The 17097-nt window shown below is 38.4% G+C and overlaps 1 protein-coding gene across 4 annotated transcripts in view; it reads left to right on the top strand.

Annotated features, from left to right (window-relative positions):
- The window catches only part of SMAP1 (small ArfGAP 1), a 93593-nt gene that overhangs the window by 32843 nt on the left and 43653 nt on the right, over window positions 1–17097 (top strand). For 2 of the 4 annotated variants that reach the window (XM_085217818.1, XM_085217817.1), the window contains exon 5: window positions 13638–13715. The exons of the other annotated variants lie outside the window; for them this stretch is intronic. In XM_085217818.1, the coding sequence (XP_085073944.1) occupies window positions 13638–13715 (78 nt within the window). The remainder of the gene's footprint in view (window positions 1–13637; window positions 13716–17097) is intronic. 4 annotated transcript variants of the gene reach the window in all.

Raw genomic sequence — 17097 nt, 5'->3', positions numbered from 1 at the left:
AAGGAGGAAGGTAATGTGGATGAGTTCTGAGTGCCTTTCATTTTATTGTTTTAATATTTAAACTTGAAACATTCTAATAATTCCAAAGTTTGAACACTTGTGTTTGCTGTTTCATTATACTGTAAAACAAGGAGAAAAGGATTTAGAAAAAACATCTAACATTGCATTTGTAGAAATAATTTATTTCCAGATTAATGATTACTTGACTTTTTCATGGATTACTTTTCTAATTTAACTGCTGCTAAGGGTGCAGTATTTGACTTGTTAAAGTTTTATTCTGGTGTACACAGAGAAAAAGAATGGTAGATAAATTACTGTACCAAATGAAGCAAATATTTTACTTTTTGTACCTAGTGGGAGTATCTTCAGACAGATGTACTGAATATGACTATTGTAATATGCTGCTGACTTTGCACAGCTGTGAGCTGTATCTTTTCTGTGTATCAGTTTTTCAAAATCTGGCTCGATGCAGGGGATGAGCAACAAGCATGGAATGAGGCTATAACTTCTGTAAGTGCCAGACAGCTCAATTTATATCAAGCTTGATAAACTGGAGTGTGTGTATGTGTATGTGTGTATATATATATATATATATTTATTTTATTTATTTATTTTTTTCCCCTGAAGTTAAGGGTAGTTTAGGGAAATGTAATCCTCAAGAAAGCCCTTAAGGCAGATGTGCTATTTTACTCACAGAAGCAATTACCTTTTAGGCCAGCCCAAAGAATGGAAGGTTGTAACTTCTGAAAGTATCACACAGTTGTAATAATCTGTAACTGCTTACATACAATTGTAGGTTTCTGATATTATGGCTATGACTTTGCAGGCAGTTATCTGATATTTATTATGTTTAGGAAAATGTATACTTATTATCAAAGCACATTCCACTTAAGCTGTGTAGCCTGTGACAGTTAGAAGTAATATTTCTCAGCTCAGTGCTATTGTAATTCTTGTACAACATCAGTAAGAGTCACACTGGTATAAAAGAAAGTAGTTTGCAGTCATACTGTGGTGAGACTTCGATTTGTTAAAACTTCTACCAATCGACTGCTTAAGCCAAGTCTCTCAGTGTGGCCAGCTACCTTCCTGTTTTGCTTTGACATGATGGAATTTTGAAACATGCAGGATGTAGTGTTCAGTAGGCTTTTTTATGGATGCTTGAATTCAAAAGAATTGAGGAATACTACAAGTAAAAATGTGAAGCTGTGTGTGTTACTTGGGGGTATATGTCATCTCTGTGCTGTGAAAACCACATCTGACTTACTGTTGCTAATAGTGGGCATTTTTTCTTATTGAATAATCACATTGAGAGCAGCAATAAGTCAACTGATTTGAAATACTCCCAGAATACTATTGTCCTCCTAAAATTTATTTTCTGCCAAGCCCTCTTATTTTTTTTTTTAGCAATATGTAAGCTGTGAAAAAAATGTAACATACAGCATAGAATCTATTAAAACAAAATTCACAAAATGAAAGAATTAAGGGTCTTTATGATCGTGATGCATCTAAGGTACAGTGGCACAAACATCTTGCTGTGCAATATGCTGTGATGTTTGACTTGCAGGTTAGTGCTTCCATCACTTCTATAATCAACTACAGACATCATGTATCAGAGATATCAGGTAATTGTGTATGTTAAAACTTTTCTTTACATGGGTGCTAATATGAAGCTGTTCAATAATACCATTCAACTTCAGGCTTACTCCCGAGTTTCACTTTTAAGCATAGGCAGATCCTGTATTTATGTGCTGCTTTTGTACACAACTTGCAAGAACTGAGTGCTAAAGCATGCAGATCAGTTATTTCTCTTACAATCTGAGTTGTAAAAACTCTTGCTTAGTAAATCTGTTGCTCGCTTTGGGTTCCATTAAACTTCTTATTCCTTGTTTTCTCCCGGAACGTGTTTTAAGCAGCACAGCCTGCAGCTTCCCAGATACCTTTCCCCAAGAATCTGAACCTGAATGCTTAAATAAATAACCTGAAGGACTTAACAGAAGTGTTGTAGTAAATACAAGCAGAGCAAATGAAAGCTTAATCAGAAACACAAGGCGTATTCTGAGATAACAAAATATAAAATTATCATTATTTTTAGGAGACTGAGAAGGCTTGCATGGTTCTAAAGCTGGGTATACAGAGGGGACTCCCGAGTGGAAAAATACCATTTGAGTGAGGCAGGCAGCTGCTTTCACACCCTCAGTCTTCAGGGATTTTTTTCTATTTGGGCTTTTCCTCTTCTATTCCTCTCACCAGACCTTAGCACAATTGCAACAATTCTTTTGTTTCTTCAATTTTTTTGCTATTTTTGTCTGGGATATATTGGTATGCTTCTGGATAACTTATTCTCTTACTTTGCCATACTGCTTTCAAGAAAGCTGTAGATATGTGCAGTGATGCAGAGCCAGAAGAAAGTTGATGAGAATTCCAGCTGAAGACTGTAGCTATCACAGCCTGCTTGCTTGTTGTGCAAGGAGATTTTTTAAAATTGTTTTTTAACTTTATTTCTTCTAGTGATATTTTCATTGTTGAAGCTATGGCAGATCAAGCTATTCTTGACTTTTAGATCAGGTTCTCTTTCCCTTTTTTGTTACCTGTATTGCTGAAACAATATTTACCGTAGATTTTCTACCACTACCAGCTAATGCAAGAGATTTTAATGACTTGAAAATGGAATGTATGCAGTTCATTAATAGAACTAGTGTTGAAAAATATCCTAATTTATTTAAAGGTGATGGTCTTTTTAGTTGAACTATCACAACTTTTGATTCTTTCAAAACATTTGTGTGATACTGAAAAGAGATGATGTATAGCTTAGTTTGAAAATAGGATATGTTTTTTAGAATCTATTTAGAATAAACAAATACTAGAGGGCTGACTTTTTTACCCAGAGAAAGAGAGCACACTTAAAGCGTTAACTTTTATGATCATTGAGACAAAGCATTTATTTGACAAGTGCACATTTTTGCCTTATTTCTTTCCTTTGATTCTCTAACCAATCTGAAGACTGAGTACTTGAATGCAGAACTGAAAGTTAGGAGATTGCTTTCTGAGATCACTTTCTAGTTTGGAAAAATTTTGAAGATGAGTCTTAGATTATTAATAAATGTAATTGTTAAACTTGAAAACTTAGACTGTATTGCTTCTCCTCTGTATTTGTTTCCTAAGAAACAAATAAGCATAATCTGCTTAACTAATGTGAAGACAGTGTCTGGTTGTGTAGGAATATGAATATCATCTTTCTCAAGAGAACAATTTTGCTGATGCTAAAGCTGCTTCTCTTCTTAACGTTTCTAATTTCTGTCTAGCCTTTAATGTGTTTTTCACCAGTATTTGGAATGACGTCTGAGGTAGCAACAGTGGGTGGAATTTGCTTCTTGTTGAGGAAAGGCATTATGGAAGGTCAAAGCTCTTGGCTTAGTAAATGTCTGAACAGAGCTGATGAAAGTACATTGATTGGATTTTTGGACAAGGGTAGCTGGAACAAGGGTAGCTTGCCTGATTATTTTTTTTTTTTGTAATTTTTATTTATTTTTTTTTTTTCAAAAATAAAATAATTCAATGCTATGACTATACATATAAAGGTGAAGTGCTAAAGGGGTGATTTGGTTCAACCCTCTGTTCGCTCAGGAAAGAATGCAAACTGTGTTCTGCACCTGTAAAATGTTGTTTAAAGCTTTTTCTGAAGGAAGTATTCATTTTGACTGATTATCTCTGTATTGAGTTCCAAATACCTGTAATCAAATGTATATAACTGATAAGGTAGAGGGCAAGTTGTTAATAAGGCCATGTCTTTAGACATGCAATGGCCGAGAGAAATTACTTAAGTTTCTCAGAGTTTTAGGAAGTCGAGTTTGAAGCCACCATATTATCTAACAAAAAATAAAATAAAATAGTACCCTCACTTTGATATTAAAAAAAAAAAGCAACAATGACTGTTATGTCATACATATAATACAGAAAAGAAGTAGTGAAGTAGCTGTTGCTTGTATCTAAAGATAAATGATGTAGGTATTCTCACAAGCAATCTCTGCAGTTTTTAATTAAAAAAAAGTATTAAAGAAGAAAACACAGCTTCTCAGAATGCGTATGGAAACTGCATTGCTCACAGTGGATAGTGAATCATCTCAAGCTCATTCTAGGTACTTTCAGACTCACAAATAATGATATGGCACCAACTATTCCACTACATGTAGTGTGAATATATTATCATGTACTGATGGTATTCAGAGAATAATAAACAAAATTTCTATATTTAAGAAAAAGTGTGAATTATGTATGCAGGAGAAGCTCTGTGAAACTCTTAAGTTCATGGAAAGAAAAGAATAATGGATCTACGTTTTCCATGCTCTAAAACACTATGTATAATTTAAGAGGGTTGAAATTAGACAGGCAACTGGATAAAATGTGATGTGAATTTAAAGATTGTGATGACACATTTTTCAGAAAGTTGTCTTAAAGGAGATTAGTGCAGCAAATGCGTTGTGTAATATATGCCACGTGGGCAATTTAAGATGTAAAAATTTGGGTATGATAGGATTGGTGAAAAGTAGCTGTAGCTAGCATTGAGAAACATTCAGTCATTGGCATGGGGAGATGTTACTGGTGGCTTAAAAAGCAAACCAAACCTTTCTCCTAATATTACAAGAACCATAGTGTTTTTCCTAAGTGGTCTATGGAAAAATTTTTGAATCAAGTAATAACTATATTTGAAATATACTAATAAAGATAGGTATTAAAAGGAAGTATGACAATACCACACAAGAACTATGATTTGAGGGCAAGGATAGTGAAAGTGGGATAAAACTGTTTGTATGCTCATGCTGGTGGAATGAGTTAAATTAAGAATCACACAATAGCTTGGAGCAGCCCCTAGGGATATCCAACCTGCTCAAGGCAGGTCAGCTAGAACAGTCTACTTAGAGCTGTGTTCACTTGGGTTTTGAGAATCTCCAGGGATGAAGACCTTTCCTGGCAACTTGCTCCAATATTCAACAACCCTTATATTTAAAAAGTTTGTTTCAGTGGAATTTCTTTTGATTTAATTTGATCAGTTTCTCTTGGTCCTTTTACTAAATATCTGAATACCATAGGCAGCATTTTGCTTCAGTCTTCCTAGCTCCCTGCTACCAGGTATTTATACACATTGAGATATTTTTTTCTCCCTATTTCTTTCCTTCTCCTGCATTAGCTTTCTCTCCTTTGCACTAAACAGTTCTCAACTCACTAAGCTTCTCCATGTCTGAAAGATGCTTCGATCCCTTAATCATTCTAGAATTCTTTTGTTGGACTTGCTCCTGCTGGCCTATGTTTTCCATAGACCACTTAGGAAAAACACTACAGTTCTTGTAATATTAGGGAGGGATTTGGTTTGTTTTTTTAAGCCACCAGTAACATAGGCCAGAACTGGACATGTTGCTGACACACAGCCAGCTTGTCTTCCAGGACCTTTGGGTTCTCTACTGCAGAGCTTGTTTCCACTCAGTTGACCCCCAGCCTGGACTGATGGATGAAATTTTTCTTCCCCAGATGCAGGACTTGGTGCTCCCCTTTGAATTCCATGTCGTTCCTGTTGGGCTGTCCTGCAATGCTGTTTTGAATGGCAACATGCCTACATACTACATCTACTCCTCCTCCTGATTTTGTATCTTCGGACTTGATGTGATGAACTGTCCCACTGTGTCATCAGTGAAGCAGTTAAGCAGGCTTGGCCCCAGAATCAACACCTGAGTATACCACTACTGACTTGCCTTGAGCTTAGACTTTGCCCAGTAGTGGTTAAGTGAGTTATTTGATATAAGAAGCAGGATCTTATTTTCCCTGCTTCCATAAGGAATCAATTACTTTCCATGAGGAGTAAACATGGGTGGACTGACCTAACTACAAGTTACTATATCAGTGCAGACAAAAATACTGCGAAAGCTGAAATCCATATTGATGATTGCCAGTTCAGTGTCAATCATGAAAATGTACGTTATCTTGCTATGCAGTGGAGCAGGTGTTGCCACTTTAGAGAAGAAAGGTGTTCTGAGATGTTGGGAAGCTCTATTAAAGACAGTTTTCCCTGGAAGAAATGCAAATTGAAAATAACTCTTATGTTGGACAGGGGAAGTGGAGAGCACTTGAGTAAGAGATTAAAAGTATCTATTTATCCAGTGTCAGTCTTTAAACTAAGGTGATTCTCTCTAGCATCCCAAGATGTGGACGTCTAAAGGAGAAGCTAAGTAACCCCCCAAAGAGTAGGCAACAGTATGTATGGATGCTCTTAGAGTTGGAAAATAAATATAGTATCAAAATCAAATGCTGTTGAAAAAGATCTCCCAGAATATTCATTACATGTCTACTCAATGAAAATTTTATGAATGTCTGTACTTCTGCACATATACAGAACTATAGCTAGGTTTTGCACAAACTTCATTGTATTCCTGAAATGAGATATGAGCACTCAAAAAAGAATAAAGGAGGGGTGAGCACATTCAAACGTGGGTCCCTGCATCTTTTTTCTGTAGTGTTTGTCCAGCAATCTGAGCACTGAATATCAGTGTTTTAATAACTAAAAAGCCTAACCAGCTAAGTTCATGAACTTCTGGAGATGTTCAGACATAAGTACTGGTAATAGTGCATCAGCATTTATATGCTGCTTTCAGTGTTTCAGGAGTAGACCTTTAAAAGTGGTAAGCTATTGGTTGTGTGTATGTGCATTTATTACAAGTCTGTAATTGATACTGCTTTAAAATAAAATACTAATTTAATTTTGTCGGCATGCATTGGAGGTGTGCTGTAATAAAGACAATGAAAAGCATATCTAGTAGCTGAACTTAAAACCTGTCAAATGAGTATGGAGTAGACCTCCTGATTTAGATTATTTCCCTGTATATTCTGTGCATTTAAATTGGCCACTCGAGGGCACCTTTGTATTTGGTTCAGCTCCTAACTTCCTGAGTGTATTGACCTGGTTTCATAATGCACTCATTTTTAATCTCTCAAATCTTGTGAACGATAGCACTGTAAATTTCATGTTTAATGGAAGCTTTATGCAGGTTTCTAAAGCTTCAGCTTGATCTCTTTAATAAAAGGCTAGGTAGCACATTGCACTATATCAAGAGCGAGGTTTTAGAAAAGCTAAAAATAACACTTCATGAAAATTTCTAATACATTGACCTTAACACCCATTCATGTTTGCATGCTCGACCTGAAAGGACGTTGTGGTGAGGTGGGAGTCCGCTTCTACGTCTAGGTAACTAGCAGTGGGACAAGAGGGAATGGCTTCAAGTTGTGCCAGAGAGGTTCAGGTTGGATATTAGGAAAATCTTGTTTTCCAAAGGAGTGGTTGGGCAGTGTAACAGTCTGCCTAGAGAAGCGGTGGAATATTCTTCCATGGAGGTGTTCAAGAAGGTGTTCATGACCACTTGGGAAGAATAGAGCAACGTAGTCAGGGCCTGCAGGGACGCAACGAGGAAGGCTAAAGCCCGCCTGGAATTGAATCTGGCTAAAGTGATAAAGGATAATAAAAAAGGCTTCTTCAAGTACGTTAACAGCAAAAGGAAAACTAGAGAGAATGTGGACCCCTTACTAAGTGAGGGGGGGGTTCTGGTAACAGGGGATGCTGAGAAGGCAGAGATATTGAATGCCTTCTTTACTTCCGTCTTCAGTGAAAAAGCTCTCTTGCAGGAATCCCACACCCTGGAGGTTAGTGAGAGGGTGTGGGGAATGGGAGACTTCCCTTTAGTCAGGAAAGAGGACGTGCGTGAGCGCCTAGGCAGTACTAAGGTGCACAAGTCCATGGGACCTGATGGGGTGCATCCACGTGTGCTGAGGGAGCTGGCGGAGGTCATTGCCGAACCGCTCTCCATCATTTTTGAGAGGTCTTGGACAACAGGGGAGGTCCCTGAAGACTGGAGGATAGCCAGTGTCACTCCGGTCTTCAAAAAGGGCAAGAAGGAAGACCCGGGTAATTATAGGCCTGTCAGCCTCACCTCCGTCCCTGGAAAGGTGATGGAACAGCTTGTGCTGGATACCATCTCCAGACAACTGGGAGAAAAGGAGGTTATCAGGAGTAGTCAGCATGGGTTCACCAAGGGGAGGTCGTGCTCGACCAACCTGGAGGCCTTCTATGATGCTGTCACATGCTGGGTGGATGGAGGAAGAGCGGTAGATGTAGTCTACCTTGATTTTAGAAAGGCATTTGATACTGTCTCCCACGACATCCTTATAACAAAGCTGAGGAAGTGTGGGATAGATGAGTGGACAGTGAGGTGGGTTGAGAACTGGCTGACTGGCAGAGCGCAGAGGGTCGTCGTTGGTGGTGCAGAGTCTGGCTGGAGACCTGTAACCAGTGGTGTCCCCCAGGGGTCTGTGCTGAGTCCGATCTTGTTCAACATCTTCATCAATGACCTTAATGAGGGGATAGTGGCCACCCTCAGCAAGTTTGCTGATGATACGAAGTTGGGAGGATTGGCTGACACGCCTGAAGGCTGTGCTGCCATTCAGCGAGACCTGGACAGGCTGGAGAGCTGGGCAGTAAGAAACCGGATGGGGTTCAACAAAAGCAAGTGTAGGGTCTTACACGTAGGGAGGAATAATTGCATGCACCAATACAGGCTGGGGGATGAGCTGCTGGAGAGGAGCTCTGCAGAGAGGGACCTGGGCGTCCTGGTGGACGACAGGTTGGCCATGAGCCAGCAGTGTGCCCTCGTGGCCAAAAAGGCCAATGGCATTCTGGGGTGCATTAAGAAGAGCGTGTCCAGCAGGTCGAGGGAGGTGATCCTCCCCCTCTACTCTGCCCTGGTAAGGCCTCATCTGGAGTACTGTGTCCAGTTCTGGGCTCCCCAGTACAAAAAAGACAGGGATCTCTTGGAAAGAGTCCAGCGGAGGGCCACAAAGATGGTGAAGGGCCTGGAGCATCTCCCCTATGAAGAAAGGCTAAGTGAACTGGGTCTGTTTAGCCTTGAGAAAAGAAGACTGAGAGGGGACCTGATCCAGGTTTATAAATATCTGAGGTGTGGCGGCCATAGTGGTGAGGCCAGTCTCTTTTCAGTGGTACGTGGAGACAGGACGAGGGGAAACGGACATAAGCTGCAGCATAGGAAGTTTCGCACGAATGTGCGTAAGAACTTCTTTACGGTGAGGGTGACGGAGCACTGGAACAGGCTGTCCAGGGAGGTTGTGGAGTCTCCTTCTCTGGAGATATTCAAGTCTCGCCTGGACGCCTACCTGTGCGACCTGGTGTAGGGAACCTGCTTTGGCAGGGGGGTTGGTCTCAATGATCTCTAGAGGTCCCTTCCAACCCCTACAATTTTGTGATTCTGTGAAGTGTGTGGTCTTGCTACTTAGGGAAATGATTTAGCGTGCACTGTGGTTGGACTAGATGATCTTACAAGTCTTTTCCAAACTTGGTGATTTTATGGTTGTTGCCTACTATCAAATATGTTATTAAAAAGTTAACTGCAATGAAATCATTTATTGGTTTTTGTGTATGTTCTCTGATAACTTCATTTAGTGGTTCTTTTAACCTTACTTTTCACAGAAATAGTATCTGGTGAATAGACTGCATCAAAGCCATTGGGCCAAATGACGTTTCTATGGATGTTTCTACATTAACAAGTAAAATAGCATGTATCTGGATAGCATCATTGCAAAGAACTAACATGGTTTAGTGGGGAAATATTGGTGGTGGGTGGATGGTTGGATTAGATGATCTTGGAGATCTTTCCAACCTTGGTTGTTCTGTGATTCTGTGATCTCCCGGTAAGGAGGCCGGAGAATTGGAAAAATGTTATAAGCTTGCAGATCCGTTCTTTTTTATTTTATGAACTAGAGTCTCTTATAGATCATAGGTGAAAATGAAGTCTTACATAACATGTATGTGTATAGCATGTATTCTCTTGTTCTGCACTGAATATCAATGCTTTTAAAGTCTGCATTGAGTTTCATTGTGCAAAATATCATTTTTGCTGTATCAGCTTTCCTAAAACAAATAAGGCAGAGAGATTAAAAAGTTGCTAAAATCAGATGACTACAAGTTTTTTGGTCTCAAACTCGATGGAAAATTTATGATCTTAAGAGTATAAATACAGAGACTTTCAAGAGCTCTGTACTTTGTTTCCTCTTTTAGCCAACTCTGAATTCAGTTCTTAATTAAAAGTCCCAACTATTCTTCGATTAAAAACTAAATGAAATATTCAGATGATACTTGTCTGTTCACAATACATTTTTAATGCACGCAAACACATTAGCTTTATTCTTAGCAGCCTGTATGGATGGTTGTAGGGGTTGCCATTGGTTTTGCCGTTTGCTTTGAAGTGCCAGTAATCAGCTTTTGTTCATAGCATCCCAGACCACTGTGGTAGCATATGTTGTTGGAGTGTATCATTTTGTGCTTCTTGATTTGAATTCTGGAAAATGGCTAGAAACTACTTGCTTTTTTTGGTATAGAAATCTAGATAGATTTGTTGTTTTATACTTGTGGTCACAAAGGGGAGAGTTTTGGATTCTTTGTCTTTGATAGCTTTGGTGGCAGATCTCCCCCCCGTCATCTACTTGTCCAAATGTCTTGTTCTATTAGATCTAAATTAAATGAATACAAATATATTTTCTACCTCTCCTGCTGTCTGCTCTTCAGACTTCATTACTGGTGTCAGTATTAGCCTGTATTTTAAAATAACTTTCTTTTTGGAGTTTAAGAACTGGAAATCAGAAAAGTAGTAACAAGTATTGCTTATGGAATAGTAGTTGTGCAAAGCAGATTGTTTTTGCTGCTCAAAAGAGGGGATGTCTGCTTGCGGTCAACAGCATTTTCAGGTCCTTAAACTTGCTCTCAGGACTGGAGTTGATCTTCCTGATGCTTCTGATCAGTCTTACAGAAGCAAATCAGTGTCAAGAAAGGCTGATAAATACTGAATGGAAAACACATGTATTACTTTGTGAGGGGATTACGTAGTGTTCCTTTTCAATGACCTCAGTCTATTAAAAACGTTTTCTGTTTATTATTAAAAACCTTGGTTGGTAATCCTGAGTGGTGATCAGCTATAAACACTTAATGTGCATTTTGTGGCTTTCAATTCATGAAAGGCAGGCTCACCAGCATGGAATGCAGCATGTTTTGGTACTGGGTGTGTGTACCTGTCCCAAGTGGCTGGGCCTGGGAGTTAGCTTCAACCTTGGTGCTCCCACTGCTGACTGCCCAACAGTATTGTTACAGAGATAGAAGTAGGTCACTGAGCATATGCTTTCTCAGTTGCCATTTGTTAGTCAAATGAGATTCATTAGCTTGCCAGCAAACTGGGACAGTTTTATGAGCTACCTTATCATGGTAATAATTTTAAAAACGAAGATTAAGCAAAACTATAAGAGCAACGCACAGCTTGTCAGCAACTGCTCCTTATCAGTATTTTATTTCTTCTGTCTTATGTGACCTATAGGGGCCCAGACTGTTTCAACAGTGGAGATGGCATGGAGAAGCTATTAATGCTAAGTTTGAATGATCAGTCTGTCTTTTTGCAGCTAAGTCATCAGGATAGTGTCGGTGCTGCTTAAGGATGATTTATGCTATTAAAGATTATTAGTGTGGTTTTTGCTACACATCGTATTGGCAAAGTGTGCTCCACTTTGGAAAGAGAAAAACATGTCACAACCTTTCAAAGTAATAGTTGGGGGACAGCTGGATGGAAAATAAAAGCTGTGATGTTTATTAAATTCTGGTATGTAGACCTGACACAATGAAACACCAGAGTATGGACAAGGACCATAAGAGCTGGAACTACTGGGAATTAATGCTAGCTGGTTTGCTCTGCCTCTATGTAAGGCTTCTCTGCATCCGTGGCTGACTGGACAGCTTTGAGTTCAGGAGCTGGCTTGCTCAGTGCCAGCTGGGAGCAGATGTCCCTGAGACACATTCCCAGTGGCAAGTAATTCTCCAGGCTTCTCTGGTAGCCTGATCAACTTCGCAATGGACTGTATCAGTCTGTCTTTTAATCCTGTTTTATGCTTAACTTTATCCAGCTACTCAATTTAACTTGATTGGATTTTTTTTTTTTCATTCAGATGTCCTTATCTGGTGCAGCAAAGAAGATAACAAATTTAACATGATGCAGTGAATGATAAAACTGTTCAGCAGCCCAAACTCCTGTCGTTACTTTCATTATATAAATGTAATCAGTTCTTTATACATTGTAATCTTCTCTTAGAAATTATATTCAGTCATGCACCTTTTGTGCTCCTGCTTAGTTGAATACTTGCATATGTCAGGCATGTGTTAAAGTTCTGGAGTTCAGCCTGAAGTGAATGCATTTCTGCTTTGTGTCTTCAAACCGTTAGTATTTTTTCTCACGTTGTACATCCTGTTCCATAGCACAGGCAGACTTGCAACTGCTTTTCCCTGCCTGTCTGCTTACAGCTTGTATGCTGCTTCTCTTGATTTGCAAAGCTACGATAATTTCAGGCCTTCATAAGGTTGCCTTATCCCGGCTTAGATATTCCCTTAATTTATGAAGATGATATGCAGATTGAGAAGGACTATTATACAGTATACCATATATATATAAGTAATTACTGAGTTTGTGGGGAAAAAAACTCATTATATACACTTTAAGAATATCCACCAATGATACTTGCGGGATTGGAAATATGGGGCATGAGGTAGGGTTTTTTTCTGTAGCTATTTTTCTTTAATTTCAGCAAAAACATGTCATCTGAATTGGCTATTTTGATCCAATGTAATGACCTGCTTTGCAGTAGCTTCCCTTACTTTAAGTTTTTATCACAGATAGTAGAGATGATACAAGACAAAACTTTATAGCTCTGAGGATCTACTACGTGTTTGCTGAAAGTAATTCAGTTGTATTTTTGTAGTAAGGATAACAAAAAGATAATGCTTCCATCAAAGTTATCAACTATTCATAAAGAAACAAGATGGACAGATGTATGGAAATACATTTAGCAAAATCCCATTTTTTTGAGCGAACTAGATCAATTATGCATTTTAGATAATTCTGGAAGTGATAACAGCAATCTTATGTACTGGTTCATAGAAGAGAAGCTTCACCTGACTAGAAGATCTGGAGCTCTACTTCTAGAATGCTGCTTTATGTATATGCTTCATAAACCCTAAGCTCCTCGCTCCTTTGGAGTGATCTTATAGGAACGGTTAATTAGAACTTCAATTAATGTATAACTCTGACTTATTTTGTATTGTTTTTACTAAAAATACTGTTGCAGTGAACAAGAACAAAGGCACTCTTCTCTCAACCTCCTATGGGGACAGTATGACTTTGTGCTTTGGGACATTAATATTTCAGTGGTCACATTGGAAAAAATGAAAAACGAATGAAACAGATCTATCTTTCTTAGGCCTGGTTTTTATCCAGGTTCATTTGCTTATATACTGTTCCAGAGAATTCTGTTTAGGTCTCTCATTCTTGCTTGACAGATTTCCGTTAGAATTCATGCAGATAAAACTTAAGAAATTAAATGCAAATACTTTGGCTACTCCTTTTGCTTTTTCTGTGTTGTGTGTTTTTTTTCTACACTTTAACAATTACTGAAAAAGAATAAAAATCACATCTTAGCTGCCTCTGCCCCTCTCCACTCCTTTTCCAATTTTTTCTTGCTTATTTTCCTTCTCATTTCTTTCCTGTTTTGCACAGATATCCTCTTCTGATACTGCTCAACCTTTGGCATCCTCTCCTTCTCTCCAGGCTGCTGCTGAGAAGAGCAAAGTGGAGGTATATCTTTCTGGTCTAACTTTTTTCAAATTATCCAATCTGCTGCTTTGCACGGCTGTTTGCATTGCTATAGGGTAATTTCACCAAGTTAACTGGAGAATTTGAACTGTTAATAATCATTCAGGCGTTCTCCTCCTTGCTTCCATGACTGGGTGCAAAGGAACTGATACAGTTGGTGTCTCAGAGCTGTGTGAAAACAATTCTTCATTCCAAATTAATGGGCATGAGTGATTTTGGCCTTTCTCTTCAGGAATAATTTTTGACATCTTTTCCATATTACTTGTTTCAGAATCATCAGTATTATTCCAGTCACTTACTTCAGTCTCCTTGGAAATAAGTATCACTAAATTAATTCTGTGTTTCTTTTAGCTCATACTGTTACAATATCCTTTCTAGCTGAGGCATGTGTACATGTACTGAATTTACATTTAATGTTTAGAAAGGCCTTCAAAAATTTTCACAAACAAGAAGAGGATGAGGCATATGAACTTCCAGTAGATGTTACAATGTGTAATAAGAATGGAACACTTTAAAATGCAAATGTTCAATATTAGGTTCTTTATGAACACTTCAAATTGAGACTGCATGCAACCTATGAAAAGTTATTATCTAAACATAAATAATTTTTTTTTCTAGATATAGAGAATATGTCCAGACGTTATAAATTATTTTAGTTTAGCTATATTTAACATGATTTAAAATCTGAGTTAGTGTCATAGACTAGACCACAAGCCTTTGTGAATTTGATGTGCTTTTGAAGATGTAGCAGGAATCTCAACAGCTGCTCTATAATTAAATTCACCATTTATTTCTCAACCTTCTCATTTTGCATTCAAATTTTTCAATTCTGCTGTATAACTAGTATGCCAACAATTTTGGGGAAAAATGAAAGATTGTTGTTAGGAGTATAATTTCATTTAATGGTCTTGATAGTGCTTTTTGACTAATTTTGTAAAAAATGAAATGCTTGAGTTGAAGTTCTGGAATGAATACACCTTCTGAGAAGTGCTTTTATTTAGTCTGTATTCATTTTTATCTAAGGGAGCTGAAGCAGAAAGCTTGTATATTGAACTTGTGAAGTGTGAAGATGAAGGAGTTACAGGTTTTTAAGTCCGCATCAGAAAAGGAGTGAGTGAAAAAGTCTCTGGGAATTGAAAAAGATCCTTTTTCAAAAGATTCTTAGGATTTGGCTTTGCATCTCCACTCCAGTTTGGGGTTTGTTGAGAGGCATTTCTTGTTTGTACTTTGTCAGCTTTGTGGTGTGTTTGCTGTATGAAACTTACTGTATGCCCTCTTAAAGTCCAAAGAATTTAAATTTCCTGTTTTTTTTTTCCTCTAGAAGTGAGGTTTCTCTAGTAAAATACATTTAACAATTATATATGTCAAAGTCAAACTGGAGATCGAGAAATCTTGAAGATAATATGCAAAAACCTCTAATTCATTTGAGCGTAGCCTCGTGACCTAGCATTGTATCTGAGAAACAAGTGTACTGTTTTAACACTTAGAACAACCTTTTCCAGTGGAAGAGAAGACAGATAGTTGTGTAAGTCCTAGAAGAGAATCTGCAGGAGAAGAGATCGAGTGTGCTTAAATTATTCAACTTGAGAAAGTAGGGAGGGAGGAAAGGGGTAAACAACTTCTGGAAAAAGTATTCTCCAGCAGTGTATGTGTGCACAATACATGATTACAGTCATGTATTTGGGGAGTGTTTAGAATTCAAGTCGATATTAGAATTGGTGATACGATAATGAAAGAAGGGCTAAGCTTCATTTGAAAAGCATGGCTGTGCATTTGCAATCTTAGTTCAGTAAGCCTCCAAGGCTGCCTGCCATTGAGGGGAGTATTATCAATGGCTGCAATTCAGTGCTGTTTGTCTTGGTGCTGCAGTTGCTGTGAGGCCTCAGTTGATATCACCCTGTGGGAGAACTTGCACAGATTCTCTTCTCTCCTTTTTTCACATCCCTAACCTGGGTTGTAACTGTTTCATAGAGGAAGCTGAGAGGCAAACAGTGGCTCTTGATGCCTGAAGAGACCCCATCTTCTGTATGTTATGAGCAGGAGCTTGGAGGAGTGTTCTTTGGTCATGTTAGGCCTGTGTAGTTTTGAATTAATAAATGGGACACAATTTCTGTAGCATTGCTATGATTCTTTCAGAGGAAACGGCTCTCTTGTTTCCTTTCTAGGTCAGCCTATTGTTGTATGACTCACTGAGTCTTTCGTATGACCAAAGTCAACATTCCACATGCAAGAGTTTTATGTTTCTAACACTACTCAGTCGGCCTTTAAAAACTGGTAACTCTGCAGAAGGTGAAGGTTACATGCATGTTTCTTACAGTTCTTTGGTCAGGCTGGAAGCTGTATCAGTGAGAGAGTTTATCAGTCAGTGGATTACTCTCCACTCCTTCCGTGGCAGATGCCACAAATCCCCTTTCCTTTTACCCCTCACCACTTGATCTGTTGTTTACCCTTTGTCACCTTACTTAAATGACAGAACGAAAGAACTGCAAAGCTGAAACTGAAGGTTTCAGAACTTCTCTTTACAGCTCAGATCTTACGATGTCAAGTGTTGCTGAATCCAGCAAAACCTAAACTATGGTAGCTTTAGAAATTTTCTGATTGCCCCTCAAACCACATCAGCTCCTAACAACTTAATGACCTGCAGCAAGGAATTCCACAGCTTAGTTACAGCACGTGTAGAAAATAGTCTCCTTTTATTTTGAATCTTGTTCTATGCTGCCTTTGATAGCCTCTTATTATTGTACTGGAAGACAAGGAGTGATCCCTGACGTAGAAATTCAAGACGGTTTCTGTTTTGACCTTAGAAAGCAATGGATGATGCAAGGAAAACAGTTCTTTTGTGGTAATCTTTGATACTAGTCAAAGATGACACGCTTGTTTCTTTCTGTTCTTTGTGGGATTTCATTGTTGTTAAAGAGACGCTACTGAATATTAAGAGCGAGTGTCAAAACCAGAGTTCTTGTGGATCATGAGAAGACTTCAGAAGTTGGTGTAGAGCAGCTAGATCATATGATACGAACAAAATAAACTTCAGTAAGCTATTTTTGTGTGTCCTCACCTCAACTGTATTCTGTGTCCAGTTATAGATACTTTTTCTCTTCATGTCTTAGGAAAAAAACAACAATGATATGTCTTTCTTTCTGCTTGTAAGTGGAAATGCAGGTGAGAAGACAAAATAGTACTACTAAAAATATTAAATTTTATTTTGCAAATTTAAGAAAATACTATTTGAGCAAAACAGAACACTTCTGGAAGCAGTGTGGGTAGGAGCATAAGCTCTGAATTCAAAGGGACTAACTGAAGGTCTGTCTTCTGTGTGACTGGGCATTCAGTATGTTTGCAAATGCATTGTTATTGAGTATTA

This window comes from Meleagris gallopavo, chromosome 2 (assembly GCF_905368555.1).
Source record: "Meleagris gallopavo chromosome 2, MGAL_WU_HG_1.1, whole genome shotgun sequence".
In the NCBI taxonomy this organism is placed as follows: domain Eukaryota; kingdom Metazoa; phylum Chordata; class Aves; order Galliformes; family Phasianidae; genus Meleagris; species Meleagris gallopavo.
This window is presented reverse-complemented; position numbering and strand designations above follow the sequence as displayed.